Below are 20,681 nucleotides of genomic sequence, written 5' to 3'. Positions count from 1 at the left end.
ATACAATTACGCCCACCTCGAGATGTAACACAGATTATTGGCTCCTGTAAAGTGTCTAAACAAATGTACAGTGCTAGACGAGTAAATCCTTGTATTTTTAAGAAGAGTCCTAAAATAAATGTGTTACACTGTATCTAGGGGTTTGTATGTACATATTTGGAGTAAGCTTTACAAAAAGGCTGCAAGTTGAGAAATCTGAATTTAGCCAACTATCTCCATTGCTTTACGATTTCACATGTAACTTCACATGTAACTTCCCATGACTGGTGGTTGAAGTAGTAATTGAAGGTAAAGGCAGTACATCAATCTGGACATAAACAAGCTTTCAAATGTGGTTTAATAAATTGTATTCATGATTAATGTTCATGCTGTGCAAATGTAACTACCAGTAATATAATCTTCTGAGTTGTTGTGATTTCTTTTTAAATAGTACAGGTAATTGACAGTAATAGGCGCATGCATTCGATGAGTTCATGTACCGCCTACTTCCGGATACAAACCGCACAACGCATGCGCAAAATTGAATCCCGTGGCGGGGAATCGAGACGACTACTTTCCATTCAGCCGCTGCAGGACAGTTTTACTGTTACTTTTTTTTTTTTATCTGAATTTGAAGATGGTTGAAGGTCCGGGGTGCACGTTAAACGGAGAGAAAATCCGCTCTAAGGTCCAAAAAGGACAGAAATGGAAGGAAACCAGAGGCAGTTTGATAACATCCACCGTAAGTTATGTTATGACGCAATTCGCGCTGGAGTTTGTTAACGTTAGATAATTCTCCAGCTCGTTTCCCGTTAACGTTTTGTTGTCTCCGAACAGAAAAACAACCCTTCCGGAAATGCCTTCCACAGTTTTGTTGGTTGTCCGTACACCGGAGTGGAAACTCTGGGCAAGGAGCTCTTCATGTACTTTGGTGCAAGAACGTTGAGGTAAAGTAGAGGGCTGTACACTTGCAATTACTACGTGTGCATTACAATACTCATAGTGCCATACTTCTTAGTTTCCCAGAAAAATAAGTTTAGGCTGGTTCGAGATGACTTGTGCCTGGAAGGAGGAAAAGATCTGCAGCGGCAGGGGGGCGGGGACTAAACGCAGGAAGTCACAGCAATATTTACATCCTGCTAGATCTGTAGGATACCTGTAGTTTGTACACCACAATCAGATTTATTTAAATTTGTTTGTAAAAAAAGTAATGTATGCATGCTTTACTTTTGTAATTGCTACTTGTTTTGATAAGTGCTATATAAACAACATTTATTATCAACCACACAATATATGTTTGTTGAAAGATTGGACCGTCATTGCGCAACATAAGACTAATAGCCTACAATCATACGTTAAATTGCACAGAAAATTAAGATTGAAGACAAATAGTTGGGATTTGTTGTCAAAATTAAAAGCCAATCGGCGTCTTTGATCAGGCGACAGCCAGGCGTTTCCCATGATGCCCTGGGTCTCTCAGTCGGATGAGAGAAACTGGGGCCACGGCTCTATAAACTGCAGTGGCCTCGATAGCTTGAGGTTATTGTCGCCCACGTGTGCATGGCGTCAGAGCAAGTCTGGATCAAGACGGACACAAATCTAACCGGCATGCATTGTGCGGCGATGGCTGGGAATCAAATCCGCGCAGGCCTGGCTCATCACGGACAAGCCTGTTTACTGCGACTTCCAACACCCGTATTACCATACTATCTAGTGTGCCAGGAAAAGATGAAATATGTCCCAATACAAATCCAGTATTATAAAAATACCATGATGTCCGACTGCATCTGGTTGCCTTTTGCAGTATGCACGCTACTGGCTATTCTGACCCACAATCCTCTGCACGGCAGGTATATAAGCTATAGTGTCAAAGTGCAACGCACTGCATGCAACAGTTCATGTTTTGTAAGGGCAGCTGCAGTGCGTACTAAAAACAGTGACAATCTCTGAGTAGCCTCACTTCTAGCTCAGTCAATGCTACCCGGGGTTTTGGGGTTAATCCAAATACTGTTGCACGGTCAGTCTATGTGACCTGATGGACTTTCAGCAGTAGAGTACGTCAAGTCAGTTGAGAAACAACATTTATCTGTTTTTGGCTCATCCATTGAATCAAATACTCAATAAATCCAGATACTTCGATAATTTGTAATGCATAGTGATAATGCAAAGTGATACTGGCTGCATACACAGCTGCACTGAAGTGAGCAAGCAGGTTGAAGTGTTCTTGCTTTGCGTGAGAACCCTTCAGCACGTCGGGGTTTGAGCCTGCGACGTTTCCAGTGTCTCCCACCACCGGGCCTCCTTTCCGTCGTTTTGTTACCGAGCCTCCTCCACAAACTGAGACTATCTGTAAGTGGAATTTGTCCTCTTCTTCCCTTCTTTTTCTTTCATGCTCCCATCCTTCAGAGTCCATTTTGGGATGAATGGATCAATGCGTATAAACCCTGCTGAGAGGAAGGATAGGACCGGCTCCGCACCGGTGCTGCAAATACACCTGACGAACGACACGGTGTGCTTCTTTGACAGCACGGTGGAAATAAGGTAACAGGGACACCGGCGCAGCCTGGATAGATTGAGGTGACAGAGGTTCACCTTGGAGTGTGAGTCTCACTCAGTGGGCATGTCCTACATTAGGCTGTGTCTGAAGACGGCGGCTACTGTTGCATGAAAAACACAGCGTCGACATTTGTCCTGTTCATTGCCTGTAAGGTCCCGGTGTACCAGACACACATTTATTTCCGTCGTCTGAAAGTTTAACCTACGCTGTCCTACCTCATAACAAACAAACTGTAACAGAATATATTAAATCGTTTTGAAATGTTGAACCTCCAGAACCTCGTGGCATACGTTCAGTAAGTTCCTCCAGTGTTGTAAAAGTGCGTCACTTGCAGGTTGACAGAGGACTGTGAGCAAAGGGTGAGGGCCTTGGAGAGTCTGGACGTGTGCTCCTCCAAGTTCAGCTTCCCCCGCTCCGTGGAGGCGGTGAGGAGCCAAAGCAGCAGGATGCTGTGCGACGTTCTCCTCGACCAGGCCGTCATGCCAGGAGTCGGCAACATCATTAAAAACGAAGCCCTGTTTGACTCGGGCCTCCACCCGGCCGTGAAGGTACGGGAAAGCTGATGGATTGTGTTCAGCAGGGGAACAAATAAAAAAAATAAAAAATGCAAGACAACTCTCACAGAAAAAAAACCCAACCTTTAAGCTCCTGCATGATTGACTGATGCATTGCAATGAGGAGGGTGAAGCAGGGAAATAAAAAAAAAACAAGCGCATTGCGACACAGATGGGCCTGTTTTGAATTGGGGGTTTTATTTTTTTGAATGTATGTCGTCTTTGTCGAGACTCAAATGACTCTTAACATGTTTTTACAAGACATCACTTTAATATTTATAATTCATGATCTGGAAATCATATCACGTGAAATGAGAAAGATCCAATGCTTCACAATTCTCTTTGGAAATATTCCCATTCAGCAACCCGGGGAAGAAAAGTATGGTTTTTATTTTTATCCATTGCCAGTAAGAGACACTTTGCGCCATGAATACATACTTGCGCAGCTATCACCAGAGCTTTGGTTTGGCTCTGCTCACCTTTAGAAAGTATTAGATGGGGTTTAAAAATATAGCATGCCGGACCTTTGGCCCCTTCTTCTGGGTCCTCTGAATCTTTACTCGCTTCCCCTCCTTCATCAAGCCCCGAGCTGTCCTGAAAAAGCTACAAGTGGTGTATGGTTGTGTGCTTTTTCTTCTTCACTCTGTGTGAGCCACAGTCAGGTTCTTTGCTGCCTGGCCTTCCAAGTCTTAGAAATACATTGTATGTCTTTTCTTTCCCTGTTGCATCATTTTAAATCCAGCTTTTCTCGTTGGTGTCTGCTGTTTTTATTGTTCATATGCTTGTATTATTGATTTGCTGACTGTGAAGCGCTTTTCATCTCTGCCATGAAATGAAGAGCTATACAAACGAGGTTTGTTCTCTCTCTCTCTGTCGGTGAACCGAAGCTAACTGTGCCTCTTGGTTCTTCAGGTCCAACAGCTGACAGACGAGCAGATCCACCACTTGGTGAAGATGATGCGTGATTTCACTCTTCTGTTTTACAAGGTTAGACGTTTCTACATCAATAGCCGAGGCAGTATTCAGAACGCTGGTATAGCTCTGTATGTGCGTGCACAGTTACTTGCAGGTGTTTAGCTGACACCTCATTTAGACTGACTCGCAACAGCAGATTAACTTAAAGTCCTGCATTGCAGAGGAAGGAGAGAAAGCCAAAGCCCCACCGCCGAGAGAAAAGATACCGTAAAACAAATATTCCTGTCTATGCATAATAGATAAGCAAGGGAAGGTGAATGCTTTTTTTTTTTTTTTTTTTTTGCTCTTTATCCTTATCTTTTTTCATTCACTCTTGTCTGCCTTCCTCATCTCTATCAGTGTCGCAAATCTGGCTCTCCCCTCCACAAACATTACAAAGTCTACAAGCGTCCCCGGTGCGGCCAGTGCTTTCATGTCATCACAGTGTGTCGTCTCGGAGACAATGGCAGGATGACTTACTTCTGCTGGAGCTGTCAGAAGGGAGATCCCAGCGGGGTCGACGTCAGGTACAAATCCTCAGACACTTGCTGCTTTGACTGTGGAGTGTCTGGCGTTCATGCAGGGATTGTTTCACTGGAGTTTGGTCTCGGCGTTGTTCAAAGATATTTTGATAACCTGAAGTAAGACAAAAAATCTAATTGTTGTTTGGCTTACATTACATTTCGTGTATTTACTTTTTTAAATCTTTAAAATAAAAGGTTCCAATCGGATAAAACCTTTTTCCATTCGATTTTTCTTAACACATTTTAATATTTTTTGATTCAAAGCGACACGGTGTCATTTTTCCAAATCTAGTCTTTGCAGGAAGTTCTAACGCCTTTTTAGATAATACGCTCAAATTTAGCGAGGCCATCTTTGCAGGCAGATGGGCTTGGCAGGGAGTGGGAAGTGTTATGGGGAGGGGGGGGGGGGGGGGGGGAATTAATGCGCATATATGGCTGCGTTTGCCAGACAGGGCACATGCTCAACACCTCCTGGGTTGTATTTGAGCAAAGCTTTGCGAGGGGTTAGAGCCTAAAGCCCTTACAACGCATTACACAGCTGATAAAGCAATCTGTGGGGAAAGTTTCCTGAAAGCCCGCTGCTACTTTCCTCCTCCATGACTGTTGGCATTGCAGATTTGCCTTCTTGTCAAACATAGCTGAGCTTCATGTCGGAGCACGAACATGTATGCTCGGAGCAATTATGTGAAACCCGTTGCCTTGTCGCATATCGTCATCCTCTGCTTGATGTTCTTGCAAATGTTTGCCAAGTTAAAGTTGCCTCTTCTCTTTGCCTGTGCTTCCTTTTAATCGGCTTACAACAATAGTATATGTTGTTTATGGTGTATATTTGTATTGCTCTTATTGCAGTTCCTAATAATGAATGCCTGTAATATGAATAATCCATGTATGTTTACATATTCACACATTGTAAATCATTTTGGAAAACTGTAAAGTAATGCAATGAAATAGTCATTTATGTCACATTTCCCAGTATGGAAGACTCATTTTCTAATAATGGAAATACACTCAGTTGCTGCCAGTTTATTAGGTACACCTGGTTAAAGCCAAAGGAGTAATACAAATCCCCCCCCCAAAAAAATCATTCTTTCATTAAGATCATAATGTTTTGTGTTTTTGTTGTTTTAGAATGTTGGTGATTCCGTATTTTGTGCTGCTGTGTAATTTAATTATCATTCTGATTGGTGTTTCAGAAATGTAGCCTGTACCATCATTGATATAGATGAGGTGGACAAAATATTAGAACAACAAAAAGGAGTCAAAACAACGTGTCTCCCCTCATTGATGGGTACAAGTGTGTGTCCAGTTCTTAGGATGAACAAACACAGCGCCATTATTGCCGCTGCAGTGAACACGTTTGACTCATTAGTGCGCCTGTTTTAGCAGGTTTCTCACGGCCGTCCCTCTTGCGTTTCTTCTCTCCAGTGAGCTCCCGGTCAGGAGCAGTTTGATCAGCTGGGCCTACAGCGAGAGGACCAACGATAGCGTGGCTAAGAGGGAGGAAGAGGACTGGGCCTGTCAGCTCTGCACGCTCGTCAACCAGCCAGCAGCGAAAGCCTGCGACGCCTGCCTCACTCCAAGACCGGAGGGTGAGTGAAATGTCCCGTTTGTACAGTCGCTGAGTTTAATGGGGTGACAGAAGGTCCTTGTTAGCAAGAGATAAAATGATAGTCGCTGTAGTTTAGCTGAATGACCCATGAATGATACTGTTTGTACTTCCGTGTGTGTGTGTACACAGTATATTGCAGCGCAATGAGCGTGTCTGTCAGTTGGCCATTTTTCTCTGACTGTGTTGAGATTACGGCAGCAGTGAAGCAGTGTTTGAGAGAAATGTCCCTGCTGTCTCTCTGGTGCCCAGCTGAACGCTTCACTTTGTATTTGTTTATTCTTTTTAGGATCGTTTCTGCCCAATTCTGACGAAATCCCGCTTTTCTTTAATGACGGCTTGTGTTGTGCAGCTGTAAGAGAATCAATCAGAACTCGAGTTTGTTCACGGCTGATTTTGATGCGTTGAGCTTTCCAAGCATGGCCGGTTGTCATAAGTCGACCTGCGTTTTGGCCGTGACTCCTGCAGTTTGGTTCAGATAGAGTCACACTTTGGAAAGGCGTGTGGCTGAATTTACAGTGCCTGTAAAAAATATTGGCATTTGAAATTAATTTAGATTACTTTGTAGAGCCACTTTGCCACAAAAGGGTCTTTAGCATGACTTAAAAAAAAGCCACAACAAATCCAGTGAGACGGGTTTTCTTAACCTTTTGTAACTCTAGGCTCAGCAGACGCTCAACGTGTGAAAATACCTGTAAATGAATCGCACGGGAAAAAAAACCATCCCCGGTGTTCAACAGACCTTTGGTGGTACAGGGTTGTCTCCCACATCTCCTTGTTTAAAAAAAAACGATCCATTTAGTGACGTTGGCCAGCCAGTAGCATCTCTACCTGATTGGCGTAGTGACATCATTTAAGTGTTCACATGTGCAACATCCAGTGGCATCCATGTATTTCCCTCAGAGGAAGTTGACCTAAATATTTAGATTTTCATTTGTACAGTTTTATTCCATTTCCTACTGTTGACCACTGAGCTGCTTCACTAAAACAGCAGGGGGCCGAGTGCCTTGCTCTAGGGCACATTGATGGTTGTTGAGTGAGGGGGAAGAGTAATACTCAACCGCAGCGTTCTGTCGATGACTTTGATGTCAAGCGCCATCAAAGCCGTAGTTCACCGTGACTGAAAACCTCGCCTACTTGTTTTTTTTATTATGGGGCATCGTTTCACATGAGCGCCTCTTCAGCACAGCAGCTTGTGTGTGACATTTTATTTGACGACACAGCGCGGCAGTCTGCTGCTTACTGGTAAATTTTATAGCACGATAACCCCTTAAAGCCGACAACAACCTGCATTTTATGGGAGCAGCCAGTGCGTCGGAAATAAGCTGCAGCTGCTAAACATGAAATGAGTTTCTCACTCTGGCTTCCGTCTCCACAGTCCACAAAGATGACATTAACACTGAGGCATCACCCTTCACCGCTGATTTGATTAAATACCCCTGCACTGCCTTCAAGAAGCCACAGGAGGAGCTCAAAGTCAACTGGAGGTCTGCGTTCGGGACTTCCACCCTTGTTTTCTCTGACTTGAGCAAGAAGCCAAAGCCTGTAAACTCCCCACTCTCCCCAGCCGGCAGTCATTTGAATTCCTTGGCAGTAGAGCGAGGTTTATATAAATACAGCGTCTGCCAAGGGACAACAAGCCCCAATTATGCCTCTGGTGGCTGGCAGAGGCAAAGTGCCGAGCTCTCCAATGGGGAATCACTGGCCTCCTACAGTCACCCATCCAAGAAAATGAGAATTGATCACAGCCCCTTTCCTGGTAACAATGCTCAAAATGGAGCCCCCAACTCCGGGTGAGTCAATCTCTCGCTTCGCTTTTCATAAATAAGTTTATAATAAGAGAAGTTTTTTTGCAACCTCAGGCAGACAAGTGAGATAGAAGAAGAAGAAAAAAAAGCATGTGACTGAAATTGTAATGCAACATTGTTAAAAAGAAAAGTGAAGATTGATGAGGACGCAATGCAAATGCCATTATTACCAGCACACACTGTTGAAGAGAGGTTGTTTGTTCGCTAATGAGGTTTGATGCGACAGGTACACTTGTGTTTTATCTATTTGTCTCAACCTAATAAGACTTGTTTTCTTCACTCCTGTCAGTATGTGCAAAACAGAAGCGGCGCGCCGCAGCCCCTCCGCTCCTTCCAGTGCCAGTGCGCCGCGTTGTGCATCGCATCGTCGTCCGGCTGTCCTCAGAACGGTCCACAAGGACGGGCAGAACAAGGGACGCCGGTTCTACGCCTGCTCGCTTCCCAGAGACACCAAGTGTAACTTCTTCGAGGTGGATATAGAAAGCAGCTGATCTCCATCTATGAATGAATGAAATTTATTTATAGAGCGCTTTTCACAGACATAACATCACACAGTGCTTAACAGAGCAGACATTTAAAAGCATAAAAAACACAATGTGGCCCAAGGGTCAATAAATTACATACACAGAAAAATAAAAAATAAGAAAACAAAATAAAAAATAAGGGCATCGTGGAGCCCGGAAAACTAGTTTCAGCTTAGCCACAGCCTTTGCAACGTGTTGGCATCAAATTTGAATGCCTGAAATAAAAGATAACAACATAGTTAATAAAAACTTATTTCCTCTGTTGCAGTGGGCTGACTCGCACTTCCCCTTTTGTCGCCATGGGAAACGCTGTTTAATGAGGACCGTTCTGAAACTGGGACCCAACAACGGCCGGAATTTCTACATTTGCAGCTTTGAAACGGGTAAACAGTGTGACTCTTTCCAGTGGGCAGAGAATGGACCGGGGCTTTCAATACTCTCTGGTTGTTAATGTGTTTAACTTCTGCTGGAAACTCTGTTTATATGGTCATTTAAATACATGGATATAGATATGATATAGAAAGAGACTCTTTAACTCATAATTAACTGTTAAATGGAGAATATCTATCGACTGTATGACCTTTAGATCATGCCCAACCGCTTGTTTGTACGAAGATGTGCATTGTATTTGTATCATATCTTAGTATGTTAGTCTTTCAAATATGTGTTTCAAAGTTGTTGTGAGAATGATGAATAAATACAGAATGAAAACAAGTAAAAGCAGAAACGATTACATTTTATTTTTTGATTAAAACAAGCCGAAATATACAGTTAATTCATGTAAGTACATAGAAGAGATGCACACAGTCGTACAGCATTTAAAAGCAGTCCACAGATTTGAGGATTGGTAAGTCGGACTCTGAGTTTGACACCATGTAGTGAAACTGGGACAAGCCCGGGACTTTGTTACAGGCGGCACCTTAGGAGATAAGAAACACAGACAAAAGGTTTTATTCCCTTTAAAATGCCAATATTCTAAAAGAATGTGCAAACTCAGTGTCGGTAATATTTGAACAACTATTTAAAAGGAAGCAGGAAGCAACCCGATATATTTTTCAAACAGAATATTTATCCGTTCAAAACAGATTGTCTTGTAAATGTTTTGAATGTTTAACATGTTTTACAAATTGAAAGCAAATGCAATGAAATAACAAAAAAACCTGCCCTATCAATGTGTTTATGCATATCCGTCTGCTCGTCTGCACCTCTGTCGAGGCGAGCGTGTGTGTCCTAACACCTTTGCCAGTGGCTGAACAGTCCGTATTTGTGAACCTTAACACTCACCATAATGGCCTGTTGTGTTAGCACAGATGATGGCTCCAAAGAAGTCTGAGTAATGCCTCTTTATCCTGGAAATGGCCGTCTTGCAGGCTGCCGAGGGATCTGCCCCGGCCCTCATCAGCTCCACGGCCAAGTAACTGTTGGCAGGATTACATGCAGGACACATGAGGCAGGCTAACAAGTGCCGTCAGGGCCACCAACCAGGCTAACGATGGGGATGCGCTTACGATTATGGTGTGGGATAAATCTGATGCAAACAAATCAATGTCAAGAAAAACTGCCAGCATCACTCCATGCAAGAGAGTCATCCCACTACTTTATAAGTGTTCACAAGTGGGACAATTTCTAGACGTTGACCATCACCGCAATCCTAATTACTTGCTCTACAGAGACCATATAGGTGTCATTAACTCTATTTGCAGTCAAATGTATAAGAGTGTGAGTGAGTAACATTGCAATTTCCTAAAATTGCCTTGTAAAAGTTTGGGATTATAAAGAGGAAAATGTATTCCTTCGTAAATTCTTATGCCAGGAGACGTACTGTACATCTTTGGTGTTATTTTCCACACAAGACAGCAAGCTAATAAGAGTACAATTCCCATTTTTGGAGAGAGGTACTTTATATTTAAAGTATTTCACAACACTTGTTCAAGGAAAGGTTTGGGATTTGTGGAGCAGCGTGACGGTTTTTAACACGGCCTGCTGTTGGTGATGTGTTACTGCTACGTGTTGACAGTGAGGTCCCTGGGAAGGCTTGGAATCGTACTTACAAAAACTGTGCTTGGCGTGGAGAATGAATGATAAACACTTCAGTTCACACTCGTAGCGAGGTCTTCTTTAAAAAAAGCAACCCCCAATCGGTCCAGGAAGTGAATCAGAAAGCTGTGATTGAAATACGCGGCCCCTCAGGTGTGGGTGTGTGTGACTATGAATGTAAAAGCTCAGTACAACTTTAAAGAAAACACTGTGTACTCTCCAAACTATCCTAGACAAATAAATCTTTTAAAAAAAAATAAACCTTTGGAGACTGCCAAATTCTCACAGCCTGGAAACAAACAGCTTTAGTCTCCAAAAATATCCCTTCTGAGAAATGTACATATGACAGTTTTGGGGCAATGTAGTCACACCTCCACTCTTTTATAATAATGTTGTTGCACTTTCAGCAGGAGGTTCACTCCAGAAATTGGCTGTTAAAAGAACTGCACGTGACACAAATGTCATAAGTCACTGAAACAGTTCTTCTGTCAAGAAAAAAACAACTAACAGTCCTATTATTAAAAAAAAGTACCAATAAACCCTGGGTTAGTGTGGAGTTCCAGTCAGCCTATTTCTCATGGAATTTAAAATGCAACACTGTTGAGAGGAATTCTGCTGGATGACTATTTATGATGGGAAGGTATTTCCGTGTACATTTCGAACTGAGGAAGAAAGCGCAACAAACGACGGGCACCTTGGCAGAAAGCGCATCATGACGTCTCCATCTCCGGTAGCAGCAGCACCTCCAGCTGAGCTGTCTGCGTAGGCCCCGGCTCCAGCGATCGGAGAGTCCCCGACGCGACTGCAGGACGGGAATGCGAGCAGGGTTTTAAAAACAGACACGATGCCACAAAGTGCAGACAAAATGAAAAACAGTGTAACTTATATATTTTTTTGTTAAATGGCAAAGGCTTAAAAATGTTGTACAACTGAAAAGAGTATGCTGAAACATGACGTACTGTAGATTATGACACTGATATACAAACCCTGGAACTTTGTGAGTGAGACCGTTGGTCGATGTACCAGCAGCCATGTGACCATTTCGATCAAGAGCCACCATCGCTGGTGCAAAAACCAAAGAAGTGGTATGTCAGCCATCCCCCCAGGATATCCTTTTAGCTCAAGAAAAAGTAATTTCAAGCCCTTTTGTGAAGTAGCGCTAATACTGCTGAAGGCTTTTGACAGCATATTCAATTCCTAACGATTCCAGGTGCCCTGATCCAAATAATGGTCTGCCTCACATCACATTAAATTGGGGCAGGTCAAAAAAAAAATACAATTTCTGTAGAATTTCTGTGCACATACATTTGGGTACCCACAAACTGTGAAAAAACAGATCAGATTTCTTTGCAGGCTGACTGGATCAGATGCAATGTGCTTCAACAGGGCGTCCAGACTTGGCTCCCCTTCCTGTGCAGCATGCAGGCTCTTTAGAATACACCGCCCGCGGCTTGAGCACTTCCTTTGCAAAGGAGCGCCACGTTTTATTCGCAAGATAATCCGAGCAGACTGAACTTTTTTTCGGGAGGGGGTCTTAAAGAGACAGGCGCGCAAAATGAAGCGTTTCAGACGGAGGGTGAACACAGGTATATCCAGACAGACGGTATGAGCAAAATAATCTTTTTCGAACATTAAAGCGTGTACACATGTTCTAGTAGTAACCCGAAAATACAAGTATGGACCTGAAAATGAGCATGACATGCCGCCTTTAAAGATGAGATTTTTTTATTTTGACAAACTAAAATGTAAGAACCTCCAGAATTGAATTGTTCCCCGTTAACCTCGACATCCGTACTTCAGTAGGTCCGTCTGTGTTCTTTTTTTTTGGCACATTATGCTGCTTCTCGCTCTCATCCATGCCTGGTTTCAATGAAGCGCTAAACTGTATAGAAAGCCAGAGGAAAGCTGGCTTTGCTTCACGTTCCGTGTTAACAGATAAAAACATACCTATGGTGTCATGGGAGCGCGTATTGGCATGCTGTGGCCTCTTGTTCTGTCTCACTGTCACCCTGGGCTTGTAGGGTCCACAGGACTCGGAGGGATCTGGAAACACATTCTTTTGACAGGAAAGAAAACATCAACGCCGTTTGCATAATTTCATAATCAAGGCGTGTGATAAAATGCAGCCATTCGCTGTGATTTGCTGTCGTGTAATGAAATAAAGCCATCAGCTCAATTCTCACGAGTGGTTTGGCACCTGATAATAAACAGCAGGGAGTCTTGTTCCGTCTGGACTCTCTCCAGTATCTTATTTGCAGTGACTGAACCATTAAATGAACAAAGCATCTCACTTTAAATCCCAGCTTGACCTGCAGGGGAGGTGTGAAAAACTTCATTCTGCTCCTTTGATGTTACATGTTACATGTAAGTGGAAGTCTGTCACATTTTGAGTTTAAGTGAACAAAATGCGGGGGCCATAAAAGGTAAACTTAAACGTTAAAGCAAAGCTCTTTTCATATGGCATGCATCTGCAGCAGCATTACTTGTATACAGGGCTGCCATCATGCCATTAATAAAGCAAAGTTGGGAGCGACTAGTCTGCTAAATGTGCATAATTCAGAAAGCAAAGTCTAAAATATTCCATTTCATGATGGTGAAGGTAAAACCCTTGAAAACATTCGCTTTAGTTTCCCAGAATGGAGGTTCGGTTGTTCTCCTGTGACCTCAGCAACAATCTGAAATTGTACCCAAAACAAAGAGACTGCCCGATGGATGGTGTACTTTGTGGAAGTATTGAATGCATACTTTGATGGAGAGCAATACTTCGTACTCTCACCTGTTTTGTGTCTCGTACTGTTTGTCAGTATTTACTGCTGCATGCTTTTGTACACCTCTAAACCAAATCTGTAACACATTTCGCTAACTTCACTGTGCTCGCCAAATATAACGATGTAACTGGCAGGATCAGTTGGGTGGTAGTGGAGCGCTTTGATTTTTCTCTTACATCCACCATTGAAGAGGTGACTTTCAACAAAGCATTTAACTCATATGTTTGGTAGTGAAGCAGCTCAGTGGCCTTCAGTGGAGGTCCTTGAACTGGATCAGCCCCAAGTGGAAGAACGGTGATCATTTGATCAACAGGGCGCTACACACTCTCTGGAGCAATAACGGCTGACTGAAAGGAAAAGAAGAAGAAATCCGATACTGGAGATTGTGGGGCATTATTGAGGAAGTGAACAGGTTTCGTTTTAAAGAATAGAAACAAGCCATCGCTGTAGGGCATCACCTCCACCACCAACTTCTTTCGTATGCCTGTCAGTTTTTCTGCTTATTAACAATCTTTTAGAAGCAGCACGCCTGTAGCCAATACAAGTGAGGAAAACACACTCTCTAATACACACACACACCTTCCGATAATTAGGTTGGCAGTTGCCCTTCAGCCACTGGGAGAAAATATTCAGAGATTTCTTGGTCGTCAGGTCTTCTGCGATGAAGCCCACGTTTTCAGCAAACACAGACGCTATAAAGAGAGAAGCACTACTTTCAGGTCAAGATACACATTCTGACCTGGGGTTAGAAGGAAACAAAAGGAGGGGCTGGAGGCCATCTAATCTCATTTGAGGCAAGTCCTACGTCGCTCCTGTTTATAGCAGTGACCTTACCGTTCCTACAAGAATTAAGTTAGGATGCATATCTGATTTAATAAACTGAATCTCACTGGGGAAAAAAATGTGGGAGGTTTTTTTGAGTTGTATTATTTGGTTGACAAGTGACTCATCATAGTGGAATCAAATGTTCCAACATTGGCCTTCAGTTTCCTTTAAATTACTTGCAGAGATGAGCTGCTCCTCCATTCTTTTACTGCTCTGGTGAAAAGGCGACGCATTCATCGCTACCTGCTGGTGTTCTGTGGAGCGAAGCTGATTGAAGTGCTTCAAAGACGTATGCAAATTCAAAAATCAAGGCGTCTCCTTTAAACACACGTGTTCGATCTCTGTTCAGTTAATTTCATACACATGCATCTTTACATCTGTGACTGGATTTCTAAATGTCAAGATTATCCTTTCCGACATGAACCATATTTTGTTTGTGTGTTTGGTGGGCGTTGATCCTCACGCACCGGACTCTCCCACCAGCAGCGTGTGGTCAGTGTGCTCCATCACAGCTCTCGCGACTCCAATGGCGTTCTTGATTCTTCTCAGGTCTGCAACTGCACCCACCTCCATTGTATCCCTGGCCACACAGAACAGCCAGAAAATAAGCACCACTACCGGTTGACTGGACACAAGCGCTGCGGAATGTTTACTTGTCGAAGCGTGACGGCGCTGGTTTTTTTTAATTTTTTTTTTGAGAGGGGGGGGTCCTCGTTTCGTTTGTCTTGTGCGACGGAGAAACACGCGATAGCCTCCACATTCCTGCCAGTGATGTCACACTGTCCCACCGATCTGTGGCTCTGATGCAGGTTTCAAACTTACGAAAAATCTGCTTTTGCCGATGTTTTATTAAGGAAGGGTAATGCATTCATCACGCTACACTTGTTCGACCGCAAGGGTACATATCATGGGAACACTGAATGTAAACAGAACGTTTGTGTTTCCAAGTAAAAACGTAATATTTTCTAAATATTATCTTTAACTCTTACATGTTGTGGTTGAGATTATCTCTTTATAGTGTGATGCAATTCACTAGAAATGCCTCCGAGGCTGCAGCTTGTTGTGGTGATGAAATGAATTGCATCATATAAGTGCTTCTAATATTGATTCACCTCAACAAACTAAAGTCTCCTTGTTGCCACAGAGTTGAGTGTCTCCCAGACACAAGATCAAACAATGAACGTTGCACTTTGAATTGATGACAGAGCTCATATTTATTGCAGGGCTGTTCCACTAGATCGCATTTAACTGTACAGGTGTTTCGATTCCTCTGCTCGGTCAAAGTGTGTAATATGTCTGCTGGTGATTCTTATGCAGCTGTATTGGATGTTGTGTGGGAGACTATCCTCTCCCCACAATGTATTCATGACTCTGTCACCCAAAAAAAAACAAGAAGTGTTTTCTTCCTGCCAAATGGAAGAAGGGACATTCCATATGGTAATAACAAGCTGCTTGCCTTTTGTCCGGCGTCGCGAAGCTGACATTTGCCTCCCGCGATAACTCCTGAATGTATAAATGTTTGTAAGAATGTAATAACTGGCAAGCTTTCAGATCCTAATGAGAATCTTAATTGGTGCTTTATTAAAGAGAGGCTGGCTGCAAAGGTCAACCGGTTACAGCCGTAAATGTTAAAAACAGAGAGATAGCATCAGCACAACGTGTGACGGTAACACAATATGCTGACAGCTGCTGGTGCATAATTCCAGTGGCCTTTTTGAATCAAATACAGGTCTTTTATGTTCAATCTATTTCATGTCTGTTTTGTTTTTTTGTTTTATGGAATTCGGAACAGCATTGATAGAAATCCAAGCATGAACAGAAGATTTGCAAAGATAAAACTGGGCTTGTACTGTCTCACACAGCTGCTTTCAGGTGGCACAAATGGCGGCTGGATAGAAAGCAAACAGCTGTTCCAAATAGCCACACGCACATTTTACACGTTACCTATCTCCTTCATCGACTGCTTCCTCCTGCTGCATTACAAATATTCTTCACCGTCTCATTTCCTATTTTTTGCTTTCAACTAAAAGCGCAGGTCATGGCCGTGGTTTACCCGTTCATGATCATGGCATCCAGCGTGGTCTCTCCGGACTCATCTGGGCTCCCGCCATAGCCCACGCTGCCATCACACTGTTCCATCTCGCAGCGGGCACAGCCCTTCTCCACTGCATCCAACACTGAGCCACCAGACTGCAGGACACTCCATGCTACAGTAGAAAAGAGAGCACAGTGAAACATTCAGTACACGATAAACTAACTGTTCACCGGTCACACGATATCACAGTGGCCATGCAACATTGTTGAGCTTAGTTTTGTCCCGGCAGAGGTAAGATAAGGTCCGTTACAAACAAGCATGCTGGGAAAGAAAGTTTGCGTCCTGTTCTGAGACTTCACCGTATAATTCATATCTTGTTTTATAGCAATTTTGACGGGTAGTTATTGAAATTCAATGAATCTATTTGTCCAGTTTACATATCTGCACAGATGAGTTGAAGGTTCCGATGTTTCAAAGTATTTAGGATCAAATACCCAACAATTACAGAAGCAGTCGGCAAATACTGGGTCTCAAGTTCCCTCCAACAATGCTAATTAAATATGCTCATTAAATATGTATATAAAGGAAGTAAAAAAGACTCAATGAGACACTAAGACATAAATTAGTAGTCGACCATTATTGCAAACAAATGAATGTGAACAGGAATGTACTAAATTGTGTGTATAAATATATATATATGTGTGTATAAATATATATATATATATATATATATATATATATAGATATATATAGCTGACAAGCATTTGGTCGCTGATCCCCCGAGTGCCCACGGGGGATCAAAACACCAACTGGCAGCACTGTCACCAGCTTGCCACTAAATTCTCAGACCATCACACTGTGTTCAGCGGGATGCCGCCACCAATTCCTCCTCTTATCACTTATGATTCAGCCATCTATAAATGATGTCTGTCTACCATCTTTGGCAAGTGCTCTTGTCTCAGGGTATAATTCTTCTTTTTCTTGTCTTTCTTTAACATATTAAACTCAGCATTGCAGTCCTTTACACTCAGGAAGCGCAGCAGAATGGAAGAGGAGATTAGCCTGCTCTTCTCAGCTGCTTCTGTGAGCCCCCTGAGGAAAAGAGATCTGCATGGGCGGATCAATGGGGGCTCACAGATCAAACTTTTAAATATCTACCCGCAGAACAGATAGCATTTTTCATTTTCACACCCACCTCGGGGAAAATAGGCGATGCACATCTGATGAATTAAAGGCTATCCATCTATCAAATGGGGAGATGTTTTGAGGGAACTTTAATCACCTGCAGGTTTTGACGATGCCCGCTTGAGATGTTTCGAGCACCATTTCTATCATTTCTTTTTTCGAGTTGAGCTGTGCGGCTGGTTGAAGTCCACTCGACAGATAAATCACAATATTTTCAGTTTCAATTTGAACATGTCCGATGTATCATCCTGTAGGAAATCAAATAGGTAGAGCCCACCTGGCAATTGGTTATGGTGCTTGCACATCTCACTCTCTGTCGTCTTGGCCAATAAGATGACAGAAAATATTGAAAAACACCTTTCACTGGTAAAACCCAAGGAGATGTCTTAAATGTTTGGGGTTTTTCTTTGACAAACGGTCCAAAACCAAAGGAGATAAGACAGCGACAAGCTGATATATGTCATTGATAAATGACAGAAACAACTATTCGGTGGATTATAATAGTTGCTGATACATTTTCTGTCCATCGACTAATGGTTTTAGCTGTGAATATGTCATCAGAACTCTAATCAGGAATGAAATGGAAAAAAATTCATTCACTTAGATAATAACATTTTTTGGGCTATGATGAGTCATGCAACAGCAAAATGACACAGTGCTCAGCTGTGACCATTTGCTACTAAATGAATTCATAACACTACAGCTCCTGCTCTGCAACAAGACTGTTAGACATTCGATGTTACTTAACAATTCAAAGTAGACGCATGTCACAAAACACAAGGCCGAGGATGTCCCAGAATAACAACAAATCACATCAGACACATCAACAGGAGGGCAGATGGTATCCTCTAATGTCACAGCTTCTCATGGCTTATCTGCTAAATTCATGTGAACCGGCTTGAAAATGTTGTTTCTTTTTAGACTGTGAGGCTCAATAACCAGCATTAGGAGAATTTTCCTCCTATAAAAAAAAATATATATATATATATATATATATATATTTATATTTACAGAATACTAAGACTAATAAGATTTTAGTTTTTTTAATACTACTTTGCAGATACAGGTGACCAAACGACTGTTTTCATCTTCATAATGAAATTGAAAGTACAGAATACACGGTACAGTATATTTGCTGTAATATATTGCAGATTAGTGGTGCAAACATTAAAGTACAGGAGCCTTTATTGCAGAATTTCCTGCAACTGATCTGTCCAGTGATTATTTTTAACGCCTCCAGACATACAGAAGCAATGCTTTGATGTTCAAAACGATTAAAATAATAATAATTACCGTGACGTACACACACATATATATATAAAATAAATAGAGCCTTTATATTATATACATATTGGTTGGCATTATGTCGGTTTCTCTGCAGATTTTGGCAACAATGAAACATGAGACGGAATGAAACTTTTGAAACAGGTCCGTATAAACACGCAGTCACGTGACTGTACGGACTTTTACCTGCAGCCGTCGCATTGTTGAATGGCCACGTATTGATAACGAGAGGTAGCGAGGACAGCCCAACTGGAAACAGTAGCGTTAAAGTAGGAATCAGGAGCGACGCAAACATGTTGCCCTGACAAACAGCTGCAGGCACAGAGAACTGTTGACGGTATTTCCTTTTCTTTGCTCACGCCACCGTCAGCATGTAATATCCCGGCAGACTGTCAGGCAGAGCAGGTTGAATACATGTGATATGTTTTCAAAGAGAGTTCGCTGCACTTTGGTTTAATTTAACGTTGCATTTAAACTTCCTACAAAAGGTGCCGTCTCTGCTTCCTTGTTGTGTCACATGTTTAGTGGGCGGCTTCCTCCTTAAAGGGGCAGTACAAATACTTCGGAGCTGTGGCTTTACTATATAAATGACCTCGGATAACAAAAAAGAAAAGTCAGGTAGCCTACGTATAACATCCTTTATATATTCAACCAATGCAGCAGTTGTCTGGACCAGATTTTTCTCAAAAACAGTGTCAACACTTCTTTGCCTTTTGTGGAAATTTTGAAAAATATAATTGTGGGGAAATAAGTATATACTAGGGGAAAACATTCTGAATAATACAGAAGGAAGAAATACAATTTTGTTGTGGCGGTGGGGCATGAACATTTTCTTCCTCCAAAGTGGGGCGCGACAGAAAAAGTTTGAGAACCACTGGCTTAAAGGAACTTAGCCTTCATGAACTAAAACCTTCACGTCAAAAGGTCTGCGGTCAGAAAGGACCTGCTGACATGAAAACCCTTATTCGGGTAAGTTTTGCTTTAAGTGACTGACATCCACTTTTTCTCTCCTGCTAGATTACTGAAACGTTCACTTTCCCCCGGGTGACTTTGTATTTTCATATTAAAATCCTTCCAGTGAAGAATTTGAATAAGCATAAACTGAGTGGGCTGACTGGGCAGCTCTTTTTGAACTAACATGCAGTAATTCATACAGGTTCTGCAGGATGGCCTTTGTAACCTGGCAGAGTTCACTGTTTTCCCTCAGTCACACCAGAGTGCTCAGACCACTTCAGCTGAAACCACCTGACCGTGCTGTTGGCAGCTTGGGATCATGGTGACTTTTCTCAAGGGATTCATTCACTGCGGAGATGCCGGGAAACCAAGGTAAGCATTTGCAGCTAGCTGATGCTCCTGCTTGTGCTTTTAGTAGAGGTCTTGGCTCAGGACAGTCTGTTTTGTGCTTGGCAAATGTCAACAAGCTGACTAAGCTGCCCTTGTTGCTGACTGTTTCTCTGTCCAGTATCAGTGTGCTTTTACGACAATACAGTTTGTCAGAGAGGCATGAATTTGTCGCAGGGTCTTTAAGGCTGTCCTACATGTGCTTGGATGTCACAGCACCTTCTGCCTGCTTTTCTATCAAGCTGCTGCATCTACAGGTACATCAAAGGTACTGATTGAGCAGCCAGGCTATTTTATTTGCTCTCTGTTTGGAACACGCGTTATGCCTTCACGCTATTGATTACGAGTGAAAACATTCATTTTTGAATATTCTCACGTACCTCATATTTTTTTTATTTATGTGCTGATTTGTTCTTGGGCATAGTTATGCCTCATATAGTTGATATTATTTTGGGGTTTGTTTGAGGGCTTGCATTAATACTGTGTAATTTTGGCTTTATGGAAAATATGGCGATTGTCACACTATAACTAGTCATATTTACATTTTTCTCCACGCACTTTATATTTAGCTATAAGCATTAGAACATGTGTTTACTCAAGATGTTACTTTAATGTACTTCACCATTCTTTATTTTGGCAAATTTCCAGGTTGATGAGAGCACCTTGATTGCCTCTAATAGCGGCATGCACCCATTAGTTC

At 42.4% G+C, this 20,681-nt stretch overlaps 2 protein-coding genes across 4 annotated transcripts; one reads left to right on the top strand and one right to left on the bottom strand.

Annotated features, from left to right (window-relative positions):
* Positions 1–603: 603 nt before the first annotated feature.
* On the top strand, positions 604–9,072 carry neil3 (nei-like DNA glycosylase 3). Its single transcript, XM_079268355.1, has 10 exons — positions 604–721; positions 817–926; positions 2,386–2,520; positions 2,871–3,084; positions 4,003–4,077; positions 4,405–4,571; positions 5,994–6,157; positions 7,553–7,967; positions 8,272–8,452; positions 8,775–9,072. Exons 1-10 carry the CDS (start codon positions 617–619, stop codon positions 8,955–8,957), a joined length of 1,749 nt encoding a protein of 582 aa, XP_079124481.1. The 5' UTR covers positions 604–616; the 3' UTR covers positions 8,958–9,072.
* aga (aspartylglucosaminidase) lies at positions 8,281–19,129 on the bottom strand. Of its 3 annotated transcripts, none has more exons than XM_079268358.1 (9): positions 18,827–19,129; positions 16,190–16,343; positions 14,604–14,716; positions 13,891–14,003; positions 12,491–12,599; positions 11,503–11,605; positions 11,238–11,345; positions 9,791–9,924; positions 8,281–8,480 (listed from the first exon to the last, which is right to left on the bottom strand). In XM_079268358.1, exons 1-9 carry the CDS (start codon positions 18,933–18,935, stop codon positions 8,407–8,409), a joined length of 1,017 nt encoding a protein of 338 aa, XP_079124484.1. In that variant the 5' UTR covers positions 18,936–19,129; the 3' UTR covers positions 8,281–8,406. The 3 variants fall into 3 exon arrangements, with proteins under 3 accessions (XP_079124484.1, XP_079124482.1, XP_079124483.1); XM_079268356.1 differs by lacking the exon at positions 8,281–8,480 and adding an exon at positions 9,233–9,425; XM_079268357.1 differs by lacking the exon at positions 8,281–8,480 and adding an exon at positions 9,233–9,425 and having other exon boundaries at positions 11,530–11,605.
* Between the last annotated feature and the right edge of the window lie 1,552 nt (positions 19,130–20,681).

The sequence above is a fragment of the Melanostigma gelatinosum genome, assembly GCF_949748355.1.
Source record: "Melanostigma gelatinosum genome assembly, chromosome: 5".
In the NCBI taxonomy this organism is placed as follows: domain Eukaryota; kingdom Metazoa; phylum Chordata; class Actinopteri; order Perciformes; family Zoarcidae; genus Melanostigma; species Melanostigma gelatinosum.
Note: the sequence above shows the minus strand (reverse complement) of the source record. Positions and strands in the feature narration are given on the sequence as shown.